The 13,950-nt window shown below is 48.3% G+C and overlaps 1 protein-coding gene across 1 annotated transcript in view; it reads left to right on the top strand.

Moving 5' to 3' along the window:
- Positions 1 to 13,950, top strand: part of LOC118299628 (calsyntenin-2-like) — a 204,623-nt gene that overhangs the window by 113,519 nt on the left and 77,154 nt on the right. The window contains exon 3 of the mRNA XM_035623491.2: positions 11,463 to 11,658. Within this exon, the coding sequence (XP_035479384.1) occupies positions 11,463 to 11,658 (196 nt within the window). The remainder of the gene's footprint in view (positions 1 to 11,462; positions 11,659 to 13,950) is intronic.

Genomic DNA, 13,950 nt, shown 5'->3' with positions numbered 1-13,950 from the left:
AACAGAAATGTTGGAGGATTACAATATCACAGTTCAAACCCATTTACTATCATCTCATTCAACCAATGTTATTTGTATGGCAAATCGTGGGGCAATGTGAAAAAAAGAACAACCAATTTTTTTATAACACTAATATTATCAATATTATGTAAAAATGCATAGTTTTTAGTCAAACACCTTCAATGTTTTGGGGGTTATTTTTCAGGCGAAGACCCCTAAATCTCCAGCACCCCAGCAAAATGCTCCCCTCAACCACAGCCCCAAAGCCCTTTGTAAAAACCCTGATATTAATAACAAAATTTGCATTTATTGTTTGTCCTGATGACAAAACGGGTTCCAATGAAATGTACACGCACCCCATTACAATAGAGTTGCTTTTACACAAGCTAAACATTGTTGATTTGTCAAATATCTGTAGAGATGTGAGCAGCCAAAGAAAAATTTCTTGTACCAAACCATTTCCAAAGCCCAGATTCCCTCAGTATATTAGTGAATATGTTAGTGCTACACAAGTAAACACTGGCGCGTGTCGGGACTAAGCTCAATATTTAACTTATTAGTATAACAAACTGTATCTGTGTGTATCTGCATGCAAGCGGAGCACTTTCTTAGACTTGCCTAGGTCCACTATAGTCGTCAACCTTCTTGTAAAGTGGAACTGCGAGCAGCATGAGAAGTGACACGGTGAAAGATCTTACCCTCTGATCTTTCTCGAGAGCTGTTTAATCACAAATCAGCTGAAAGATGTAAGGGAAAAGGCCTTCTTTGTGTTGCCAAGTTTAATCACTCGTGCTTTGGATGTCAGGAGGGTACATATGAATTCCGTATCCCATAGGCCTTCACTAAATGGTCCGACCATGTTCTACTGCGAGACATGAAAAGAGAACACTGACGCGCAGGTGATAGTCAAGCTGCAAGGAAGAAACATGACATGGACTTCAGGGTCCTCGTTTCACAAAGTAATGCAGTAAGTGGTGAAAGAGGACTTTAACTGCTGCAGTGGGTGTTACACACTGTTCAGGCCACACTGATGACATCACATTGGTCGCTCCATCAATTAAATTCATAGGCATAAAATCCATTTGATTCATTTTCACCAATCAGCCGTGGCGCCCACATTCATCAAATAAAGAGCTCAATACTAGTTATCAAAGTGTGAGGCTGCGGTTATGAACGGAGAGTTGACGGACTTTGATGAGCAACGTTGGCTCGTCCTCTCAGCAGCTCATCAAGGTGTTAATCGTTGGTGTTATTCTTATACCTGGTTAAAAACCAAGTGAACAAATACAAAGTTCAAAGTAGAAATTCACGGCGGCATTTCTGTCAGGCAAGGTCAGGCCGAAAGAGGAAGAAGGGAATCGGTGCGAAGGGCAAATGAAGGAATGGGGCAACGCAGCGGCGGGAACAAATGGCACAGATGACAGACACTTAATAAGGAGCTGGATTTGAGGAATGGCGCGACGGAACGACGGGAATAAATGAGAGTGCGAACGAGGGGAATAAATGATAGGAGGGGATGGAGATGTTCTCCCGCTCGCGTAGGCCGGCCATGCGCCGAGTGTTTTCAGTCTGTGCAGGTCTTCAGCGCCAACGACACACTCGGGATAGTGAGTCCTGACACACACACATACACAGCTTTACAATTTTACCAGGAAAAGGAGGAAAGTGTAGGAGCGGCAAGAGGCCAAATCAGCCAGGCTGCTATCAGTGTTTCCATTCTGACCTCCCTCTCTACCACACACTCTGCACACAGTTGTTGAGGAGCCGCTGAAGGCAACAAGGAATCAAGTCATAGAGTTCCTTTTTGTGTCGCTCCCATAACTTCTTGCCTTTAATTCTCACCTACTCTGGCCTTTGTCTTCGTGAGGACCGGGCAAAATGTCCTCATGGCTATTAAAGTCCTCACAATACAGGTGTTCCATGAGGGGTTGGTCCTCTTAACCATATAAACACACACACACACACACACACACACACACACACACACACACACACACATTTTTAGGCGAGGCTGCCCTACCTTCGCTCTCCAACGTCCCTGGCCCAATTTGAACCGCTTCCCTGAGTGATTGTTGCCCGATTGCGCCACAGGGGTGGAAAAAGTTGTGTCATTTTCAAAACTCGTCGTAGACAATGTCAAACACCAATGAGGGTTTTGGGAAACATTCATCCTCAAAGCATTGTTTTTGTTTGTGTTTCGGGAAAGACACTGTGAATTTTGTTATATTATTTAGTGTCTAAGGGCTCCTTTAGTTCCGTCTCTATAGCTTCACCTGGTTTACCGACTCTAAGGTCCAACATTTTGTTTTGTGTTATTCCCCACGAGCCAATCAGCGAAAAGCACATAATCAAAGAACGTGAACATATGTTTGAAGATCCTCAAATGCCCTCCAAGGACAGTTTACAGACACCCCCAGATTATAGTAGTTCAAATAATTTCCTGGAATAAATCACTCAAGACAACTTCACATATAGTGCAAATAATGGAAATGTAATTTTACAACAAAGATCACTAAATTAAAATGTGCACTCCTTTTGTTTCATGCACAAAGATCTGTTTACTTGTCATCGTATCATGAGGATTATTTCTGCTTGTCCTTGAAATGTTTGACGTTCAAACGACCCTGTGTTGCTTTAGTATTACACCCTCGACCAAAATTGGCATATATAAACAAGTGTCTAATAAAAAACTGGAGCGTAGTTGTTTGTTAATGTTACAACAGCTCCAATGTGTCCCGTGAACCCACAGCTGGACGCTTGAGAAACGTGAATGGCAATATAGTTAAACCAACTTTAAAATATTCTCATATCGGCTGACAGCTACATTACAGCGTGTAGGTCATTAAACGTTTGCATAGTACTTCGCTCTTACCGGTTCCTGCTTGTCAAGCTCTGGATTCGTAACCCCAGGTGTTGAGCTGCATGATGGGAATTGCAGGATCCAGTGTTTTTGGAGCAGCTCTTAGGAGCTAACCTGTTCAGAAATGTCCGGGATTCATTTTGATGCTTTTCCCTTTGCAACAGAGTTCCTGTTCCCCTCCCCCCCCCCCCTCCCCCCTGTCCATTTGTTTGTTTGTTGTCTGGTCAGATCGTTCGTTTGTCAGCTGGATTATGCAAAAAACTACTGACCGGATTTTCACGAAACTTGTTCAATTTTGGCACAGATCCGATATCTGGCGGATTTTGAGCGCGTGCAATTTGGTTCAGCTTGATTGAATTCGAGGGGACTGTTGCGTACTTGGCAGAGGTACGCACTCCGATGAGTGTCATTCTAGTATTTCCCTTTTGAGATAGCTGTTAATAATTTCCAGTGTGCTTGAATATTAGTTACACTGCAGTCTTGTGTCTTTTGTTGTTCTCTGAAGAGGGAGCACAAAGTCGCGGTTCCCTCGTTCTCTCCAGGGACGTACCACAGACACAGTTTTTCTGCGACTGTTCTCACACACTGTGCACACCCAGCGTCACTCTATTCACTCTCTCCTCAGCCTCATCTCCCCTCTTTTCCTTTTCTTGTATCCCCCGCCCGCCGAAGGTAAGCACTGCCAGCAGCGGCAGCACAGGCGTCACCCGGGGCTGTCGTCCCTCACAGACTGCGGCAGCCGCCCCGGGGCGAGCTCATCCGTCCTGCGCTCGCGCTGCGCCACCGGCCTAATGCGCTCATTACCGCAGACTACCGCCAGGAAGGATAGGTTCCTGCCTCGTAGTCGCTGTGCCTGCATGAGCAGGGTGATGTAACGGATAGCAATTTACATATAAATTACACCAGAGATATATGGGCTCCATGTTGAAGCAACATCAACCTTTTGATCTGGTTCCCCACGCAAATCCCCTAATAGAGCATAAACAAGATTACCCTGCATTTTGTTCGGTGGTCCATTGGGGACTTCGTGAATCTATGGTTCCGTAATGACCCTTTGATACGTCCTTTAACTGATTTTTCCGCAGCATTTACAAAAAGTCAAAACATAACTCAGCATCCATCTGTGTCTCAGCTGTGGCCGGTTCTTGTTTGAATTCAGCCCTGAATCCACTGGACAAAGGCCCGTTGGTGGATTCCGACTCCGGCCCAGGTTCTGTTGAAGCACGTGCGCACACCGGGGCGGGTTGAGTGGAGCCACATCCATCGTGCGGTTGGAGCCGAGCCCGTGACAGTCAGCGGCGATGATGGTGAACAGCTGGGACCAGCTGCCGGAGCCGGCGGCGTGCGATGAGGTGATCGATGGCCTAATGGCAGGACTGCAGCCAGAATCGGCGGCGTGCGGCGCTACGTAATGTGGAGCAGGGATGATTATTTCATCACAGAGATCTGGAACGGCCCGGGCACTTGTTCTCTGTCCCACTGGGCTTTGTGGAGGGCAGTGGGTGATAAGAATGGCCGGAATATTAGGTAGGGATTCTTATTCAAAGGAAAGGATTTTTTTGGGGGGTTTTACCTCGCATACCAATCCTCGCACTGCCTGTTCTCTTTGGCGCCATGAGCGTGAACCTTCCTGTTCAGCCTAAGGAAAGATTCAGCAGTCCTGACTGCTTTTTCAATATAACATTATGGCTTATTGTTTATTTAGAAAAAAACAGGATTCTATGTTTACACCGTAAAACACAGTTTTCAAAGTGAAAATAACCGTCGTTAATGTTTTGGGGTCTTTTTAATAGAGACCTCGGGCAAAAAGTGAAGCAGCCCTGAAAAACACGAGAACATTTGGCAAACAACAAAACTTTTACAGACAATACGTGGTAAGAAGTGGCGCACAAATGAGACCACAGACGAAGGCACAGAAAGCCGACATTTGTAGCGTTAGACCCTCCGTTCACCGCCCTGCCCCCGGGAGCATCTACTGTACACTGTGCTTTGATGCAAGCATGCAGTTGTTCTCATTTACATACTGTATATTTCCGAGACAGCGAATCGATTATGACATGGTGATTTATTCCTATAGAGCTCATAAATTTTAACCGCGCAGTCATTCCCAAGCCGCAGTGCTGCGCTGATAAAAATTCATTAGTTTATGGTTCTGACACAGTCTAACGAAATCAACGTGAATATCGGTGAATAGACACCAACCGTGCGTTCGGCTTATTGACACCACGCGATAATGTAAAATCACAATGTAAGAGGTGAGGGTCGGGGCCACAGGCAAGCTTGTGTTTTAATATGCATCAACTCTGGAGACAGAAGTTTTCGGGGTGTTTTCAAATTGAACCAGCTGCATGTGGACGTACGCTAGAAGCTTCTTTTCTTTTTTTTTCCAGTGTTGCCAAGTCCCAAAAACCCAAAAGCGAAAGCTGTGAATTACTTTCTCAACTGTTTAGTTTGGACGTTAACCAACATCTGAAACATGAACGAGCTTTACCAGACTGTGAGTCCGACATTTGAGTTTGTTTCGTGATGAAAAGTCTCCGGACAGTGTAACCAGTTTTCAAATACATATTTCATTAGACAAAGGGAATAAAGACAGGGTTGTTGTTTTTCTTTCTGCTGAGACAATCTGACTCTCAATCACATTTACACTTACCATGTACAGTATATTCTATCTGTCTCTGCATGTCGTGTGGTTGCTGTTAGATTTGTTCTGCGTATTTGACCTTCGGTCTAATAAAACCTGACCCATGGTCGGAGAGGAGATGCTCTCCGCTTTGTCGTGTTGCTCGGCTGTGCGTGGAACATTAATGGGGGTATTTGAACACATTGAACTCTAACCGGCCTCGCTCAGACAAGGACACATGCTCGGCCCCCCCCCCCGAGGCTATGTCTATGAACAGGGTGAGGAAATAGGAATTATTGATTGCTCTCCGTGTTTAATGTGATTGCCTGGGTTGGGTCTTGTTAACGTCCGGCGGCGCTTGATCTCCCTCTCGGTTCCTTGGCACATCCTCGACTTGGAAGTCAAAACACAAGAAATGATCGTATTCTCAGAAAATATCTTTTTTGCACAAGGGCGTAAGTTATCCGTTTCAGACCGGGGCCTTAATTGTTTATAATCTAAATGTAATTCTGCATCAAATATGATTGGGGGGGAAAAATACTGTGTATATATAATCCAGGCTCAGATTTACTGTAAAATATTGGACTATTATATATTACCGTGCAAGAATATGGTAAAGTGGTAAGAATAATTGACAGTTATATATATTACATCGTATAATTTCCCCACAATAATCTCTGTATGGATAAAGTTTATGCAGTTGTTGTCAGTTTTATGTCGCCGCTGTGAAGTCTGATCACTCTTGGCTGCCATATGTTCAAAAGCCTCGAGTGAATTTTTCTCCTCGAGTCGATGTGGCCATCAATGAGCGAGCTGATTAAATTGAGGTGTTTGTGTTTTATACGTTGATGCTCTAACCGGCGCCGCGTTTGATGCCAGTCTGTTATTGATAGTTTGACACTTGCACAGCGGAGCTTTTGGCTCCGCTCCCTCCCTGGGCTGAAGTAATTGACACGTCGCCCGCTGGGGTTTGTGATTAACTTCATTGACGTGTACGGGGAGTGTGGGCGTGCGGGCAACGCACGCGGTTGGCCGAGCCAACTGGCGAACAGACAAAGTATAGCATTGATGCATTCGGGGCCTGGAACGCCGCCGTCCAGCGAAATGCCTGGAGAGATGAGATAAGGAAGCATCGGGCACGAAACCGAAGGCCGCTGCCAGTTGTGTTGCTCTGCATCAGACTCTCGATCGCTCCACTTGATCACACTTTCTCTTTGTTACTCACATATTACTCACTTCTGGTTTTTAAAGGAACACTCCACCCGTTGTGCACACCGAGGTTACATTCCGAGTCATGGGGAGTGTTAATCAGCCTCCAGGAGACACATGTAGACGGACAGATGAACTTTCTGATAACAAACTGGGAAATTCCGGACCCCTGGTGATGTGACTAGAATGACGGTGCCAGAGACTCGTGGACCCCTATTATCTCCATGGAATACTTTTGAACTTGTTCTGAGAAGAAAAAAAATCACCTCCGTGCACCGTTGTCTTTGCTCCAACAAGACTGTGAACTGAATATCTTTGGTTTTTCCCCATTTTATGACATGGTGATTGTCTCCATCATTAATCGACGATGAAGACGTTCGTTCACACCGTATACAATGCCAAGTCCCAACGGATGAATTTGGAGCCGTCCCCTTGTGATCGGGTTTCTCAGGACGGCTCAGAACTCTTTGTTTACACTTCTTACTTCTGCTTTTTTTTTCGTTTTTGTGCCTGCGTGCCTGTGCTTTGAAACGGTTCGAATCGGTTTACTTTTCTTCACAAAATCAAATCAAACCATAAATGATTCAGGGACTCTACATATTTACTGTTTCAGGCCTCTTATACTCCACCCTTCACTCTGACACACACACACAGAGGGTGGGTGTTCACTTTGTTACAGGACAGTGGGACGTCATTAACTCTGCGCGAGGAGCCCTTAATGTAATTAACGGCGAGGAGACGATGGATGGGAGGTGGCAGGGAGGCGGCAACGGCGAGGTCGAGTAAATCATCCCACGCCAAGTCCTCGACAGTCACGTGCACAAACACACACTTCCTCCCCACTCTTTATACCCCCGTTGAGAAAGTGTGTCTTTAATTAAAAATCCCCCATCCGACTCTCTCACACACACACACACACACACACACACACACACACACACCACTCCAAGTTCCATGCACTCCAGTCAGAACATGCGAGCTTGATTAGTAGTAATCCTTATCTCCAAAATGGACAGCTTCTCAATTCTGTTTTTTTCTTTTCTTTCCCCGGCTGGCTAATTTCATGACGAGCGTAATTACAGCATTTTCAATTTCGGCCCTCTGCAGAGTTACGAGGCCGGCGGTCTATCTCCGCACCGCAGCCGAGGGGGCCGGGATGTGCGTCCGCGTGTCCCACCGTGCCCGCGAACGCACGATTGTGTGTTTTTCCGAGGGGGGGGAATTAGCGGCGGGTCACGCGCGCGACTAACACTCGAGATAATTTGAGGCCCGAACCCCGAAAAATTGGAGAAGCAGCTGAAATCATGACAACTGTGTAAACGGCGGGGCGGACAGCGACACGTGTTGGAATGGGCTTGATTTATTGACATTGGCGAGGGGGAAATATTCAACTAATGTGAGTGTAAACTTTCTGCCGCCCGGTCCAGAATGTGTTGAGTAACAGTGTGTTATCCAGTGATCTGATTTACTTGCTGTCGGCCCGGCGTGTGCTCCGACAGTGGGAGGATGAAAGGCATGTCAGCTCTGATTAGAGCTTCCGAGCTGGCGGCGTCCGCGTGAATGTGGGATGTGCGCGCTCATGCCTGCGCTTTGGTCACTCTCCAGCGCGAGAGGTGGGAGCTGCCCCGAGGCAGTGGCCGCGTTCCCATCCTCCTCGGCTCTTCCTTTCATCCCCCTGCCTGTCTCTCCCGTCCTCCTCTTCCTCTCAGCGGCGTGACCGATCCCCCACCCGATATGTCTCCGACTCAGCCGCCCAACGTGCGAGAGCACCTTTTCAGAAAGAGCTGCGTGCGTGTGCGTGTGTGTGTATATTTGGATGCAGGTTGGCTCATCAGTGATGCTCTGTCAGCTTTGATAATAACTTAGGTTTCCGTGGCACCGTGCCCCCCCCACCCCCCCAAACACTCGGTCACACTCCTCCGGCTCTGCAAACACAGGCCACCGTTGCCAGTAAAGCAGCTCTGCCTCCACTGATAATGAGCTCTGTGTCCTCAAAGATAGTCGAGCGTGGACAGGTGCCAGACCCCCCCCCCCCCCCCCCCCCCCCCCCACGAGGGCGTCAGAGCACTGCAGGACTTCTGACACGGACAGGACAGCAGCTTACAGGTCCTGAGCACACATTCCCACCGACTAACAGGCAGCCGTTAATTTGGACCTGATTAAATGGGAGACGTAATGGCGCCCCGGAGGGAGAGTTAGCAGAAAGGCCGAAACAAATAGCAGCTGTCAACAAAGTCAAGGAAGTTAGTGTCAGAGGTTTTGGTTTTTTTGCTGAGTGTGTGTGCAATTGCAATGAAGAAATATTTCTGACATCCTACACGGAGTACTGAAGATCATAAAAGTGATTCACTATGGCACACACCGCAACCGTGACATTACCCAGATGATAATAGAATAATGGAATAGTCCTGCCGCATATATAAACAAGATTTTGCATCCATTCGTTTCAAATGCGCCCGTCGCCTCCCTTGTCAAGAAGAAAGACTTCCTTCTGATCATAAATCGACCTATTAAAAAGCCCTAATGCGACGCGCAGACAAATATTCAGCGAACAGTTTAGCGCAGTAATTAGCGCGTGTGAGCTCTCTGCCTCTGCCAAGTGCCAGCCGCCCAACATCTGTTCAACAAGCCTCCTCCACCCCCCCCACCCCCCCTCCTCCGCCAGCCATCTTTGCCTCTCCGCGGGTGGCGGAGCACTTCATCGGGGTCTGGAATGAAGTGATAGGCGGATGTAAAAGCGGCAGGGGGAAAAAATAGGAAAGAAGAAGACGTAGCGACAGGTTTGTTTGCCCCCCCCCCCCCCCCCCCCCCCCCCCCCCCGAGCAGTCATTTGAGGGAGGTCTGCCTCCTGCAGTGACCTTGACCCCCCATCAGCCACAATTAAATCAGGCGGAGCATGTCAGGACGCCGGGTCGCCATCCTGCAGGTCCTCGCCATGCTCGGCCCGATGGGAAGCTCCCGCACTCGCCCGTGTGTGCATTGGACTTATTCCTCGCTCCGACGGTGATGGGGTTTTTTTTTTTTTTCCATTTGTGCCGGTGGTGCACTATTGAGAAGAGGCCGCACATCGAGACTGTTGCCTCCTCTGTCACTCCCTGTCGCACGCCGTTTGCCCGGTGCCATTTCATCGTTCCGCTCTCCGCCGGCGAGCCATGTTTCTCCATATTGTGGGAGGGGCCCCATTTAACTCTGATAAGTCATCGTTCCGGAAGTCTCAACAGCGTGCAGACAATGTCGACAACACCCCGCCCCCCCCCCCCCCCCCCGCCCTGTTCTCTCCTCTCATTTCTTCTCTCCCTCTCCCGCCTCCTTCTACTTCTTTTTTATTTCTCTGTTATCATTCTTGCCTGCAGCTCCTCTGTGGGCAGATTGTCACTTCGGAGCCCCTGTCCCAACAGGAGGGGGCATGGGGGTTGCGGGGCACGGAGGGGATTATGACAGGCACAGGATGACAGGGGAGGCGGCGGGGAAAGTAAAGTTGCTCTTATCAGAAGTTGCCAGGAGCCGTGCACACACAGAGCCGCTCGGAAAATCCAATTTAGCCGCCGCCGTTAGTTTAAGTGATATCAGCGCAATTAGCCGTCACAGGTTAGAGTGTCAGAGCCCCGGCGCCCTAAGTGATTTCCTCAAATCCCACCGGCGGAAGCACAAGGGGATGACAGCCCTCCAAGAAAAAGAAGTAGACAAAAAGAAAATAAACTTTTTTCCCTGCCGCCTCCTGCCTCGCTTGTTTTGCTCCCGTCAGCCGCTCACTCTGGAGTTTAAATGGATCTTTTTCCTCCTCTGCACCTGGGTGACTTTGATACTTTGAGACTCTTGTAACTTGATTTCGCTGTTTTGGGGGGTTTTTTTCTCTGTGTTCCGCCGTGTCGTTTGTCACAAGAACATTTTGCAACGGTAAATACGATAAGGAATGTGAGCTCGATGTGTGTGTGTTTTTTTAAAAGAACACCGGTGTCGGATGTGTTTATCGCAAAACAGTTCTTCGCATTGCATACGTAACTCCAAAGTGCCAATTACCCAAGGTCACCGAGCGGAGGGAAACTCAGCGAGAGACTGCTTATGGCTCTGGAAACAACGTGGCGATCATTTTAACTGCACGGCAGCGACTTATTCATAATGTGTGATACAATAAGTGTGTGATATGTATTCGCTTTCTTCATTGGTTACATGTTTTTTTTGTTTTTTGTCGTCATTTATGTGAAAGGGTGTACCGTCGTGGTGCGCAAAACAAATTTCGGTAGAGCCTCTTGATACTAAAGTGTATTCTTATTGTCTTATTATCTAAATATAAACGTCTTGTTGAAGTAGTTTGAATTGCACGACTCCCCAGGAACGGTGGTAATGTAGGAGAGAAGTTTAAGGAGGCTCGCCAAAGGAGGTTTTATCCCTTCAAAAATTGTTTGCACTCACGGTTGAGTTTGTACGGTCACATTCGTGTTCACGTCTGGTGATGCAGAAGAGCAACAGCGCAGAAATCTTCTGGCTGACGTCTTCCCCGTGTGCCCGGGCTCCGTGATCGTCAGCGTCTTCGCCAGCCTCTGGCAAACTGATGCGATGTGTCGGGTCGCAAAAGTCATACTGTCATGAAAATTGAACACAAGGAAATCGTATGGCATCACAATGACATAGAGGAAATCCAAGGATGAAAGAGGGAAATAAAAATATGTGACTATATAGATGATTTATACATTGTAATATGTATACTCACCTGTTTGACCTCATTCCTCCTCCTCTCCCCTCTTCCCCTCCCTTCTTCCTGGTCTCCAGGGGAGATCTGTGCGTTCAACATCCACGGGCTGGAGGCCCCGTTCAAGGCGGTGGTGCTGAACGGGACGTCCGGCGAGGGCCAGCTGAGGGCCCGCGGCCTGGTGGACTGCGAGCTGCAGAAGGAGTACACCTTCATCATACAGGCCCACGACTGCGGTTCGGGCCCCGAGGGCGCGGAGGGGAAGAAGTCCCACAAGTGAGTGAAACGCACGCCGGGGTTCGACACGCACGACGAATCACACCACGATTCCCACGGAAGGTTTGACTTCACGCCGGGTCCCGGGAACGGTGCGGCAGCCTTTCGCGCCAGCGCGCGCGGAGAAACATCCGCCTCCTCCAACGCCACTAGATTACTTTAAGGAGGCCAGCTGCTAAAAAAACTATTTGTCACAGTTAGTGGCTCCGCTGGAAGCAGCTTCTGTCTGAAATTGCTCTCCACGCACTCGTTCAGACAACTGCCTTTGTCCGCTTGGTGCCCCTCACTGTTACCTCTCAACCCACCTCGACTCGGCCCACAATGGAGCCAAGGAATCACCTTGTCAATCTTATGGATGCTCACACACACACACACACACACAGACACGCACACACAGGGCGGCTGTGAGAAGGTAAAGCAGGTCATCCACAAACCAGAAGGTAAAAAAGCACTTGTAATAGAAATTGCTTGACCCAGTAGCCTTAAATTAAGAGTTTGGCTGTGTCAGCATGTTTTTGTATTTGCTCAGGGAACCTGTCATTTGCACGAGCACAGAACCCATCACCTTCTGACTGGTGAGGAGGAGGGGCTGAGGGACGACTCTGATTGGTCACGCGTGGCCTCCTCTCTGGGCCCCCCGGCGCTTTTCACCACGTCCCTTTTTTTTCCTCCAAGCGCCCCTCTATGTCACACACTGTTCAGGCCGACGCTGCAGGGAAAGTGAATTTGGGGACACTTTTTAAAATGTCCTTTGTCCTTTCGCTTGGCAACTCTCTGAGGAGGAGTCTGGCTTTTTCCGCCCGCACTCGCCCGCTCTGGTTCAGAGAGAAGCTTACAGGGACGGGGGGGGGGGGCCTTTGCCTTCGGCTTTGCTGAAATTACACATGACACATCCGCGGCGGAGAAGGAAGGCAGTCAGGAAAATTAGCAGCTAAAGAGGACAGGGGAGAGGATCAGGAGTGACACGGGATGAGTTTAAACTTCTCTCGTGATCCTCCACTCTTCCCGGCTCGGCTCACCACTGGCTGCATGGCCTACTTCTCGCTCCCGCTGCAATTTTTTCTTCTCCCTTTTTCCCCAGGACGACTCCGGCCCAGCTCGCTCCTGCTCGTTCTCTGTTCTCTGACTCCCAGACGTGCGCTCTCTCACTGCCCTGGCTGTACACATCTGTCTCTTTTCACGACACCCTTTCGCTCCCAAATGAGACGTTGTTTCCTCTTCAAATTGCCAAAACCTTGAGTGTATGCATCATTCCTGCACAGTCGGGAAATGTGCCACCTCTTCTCCGCTCTCGGTGACATTGTCGCGGTGGGTTTAGAGACACCGACATCACGAGGCTGTCGCAGCACCAACGGATTTCACAATTCTGAATCTCGTCGCCTCACCCATGGATGATTCACTCGCTCCTCAGCAACGTGCAAAGCTCCCCTTGAATTTATCTCGCCGAAACTGTCGGGTCACGTCGACTTTACACGAAGCTGCTAACGAACGCTGTTGTTCCGCCAAGTAAAGAATTTGTACCGAGCTTTGAAGTGTTGCATGTTAATTTTAGTTCTATTCATGCACGGCACAATAATTAACAAAAGCTTTTAATTGGTGTCAAGGATGCTCCTGCTCTTTCTGGCATTTATGGAAATGTGATTTTCAGTTGGAATTTTTAATGCACTGATTTGATTTTTGGCCATTTAAGAAAAAAATATGAAAACAATATTAGATAACAATATTTTACTAAATTGAATTATGGTTGTGTTTGTATTGCGTCGCTGTTCTTGTGGACCAATGGGTGCGAGTTAGAGTCGAAGGGATCACAGGATGACTTGCAGGGTAGGACAAAAGAAAAAAGACAACAACTTTTCTTTTGCGGAATGCTTCATGGTTTTATCTCATTACTCCTCTAAATATTATGCAGATGAAACATCCTGCCGGGGGGGCAATTACTTTTGACCCGCTAACCGTTCCCTCTCGAGGGGCCGCGAGTATGATTCGCATTTTTGTGAGGAGTTGCAAGCGAAGGAGAGACGGAAAAAGACCACAGCTTTACGGCAACATCGCGACCAAATGGATCATCAACCAGCTCGTGAAATGATCCGGTGTCGCCGCAGGCGTGACGACTGAACCTCGGTCGACGGATGCAGTGGGGGAAAAAAATAAAACCAAATAGTTCTATCTGGCTCATTAGCATCTGAAGATTAGATGTGTTCCTCTCCCGCACACCTTTCCTCGAGTTTCTACACAACTGCTGAGGAGTAATTAGGCATAGGGGACATCTCACTTCCTCACAGAGAGTGTCGT

This window comes from Scophthalmus maximus, chromosome 11 (genome assembly GCF_022379125.1).
Source record: "Scophthalmus maximus strain ysfricsl-2021 chromosome 11, ASM2237912v1, whole genome shotgun sequence".
Lineage (NCBI taxonomy): Eukaryota > Metazoa > Chordata > Actinopteri > Pleuronectiformes > Scophthalmidae > Scophthalmus > Scophthalmus maximus.
Note: the sequence above shows the minus strand (reverse complement) of the source record. Positions and strands in the feature narration are given on the sequence as shown.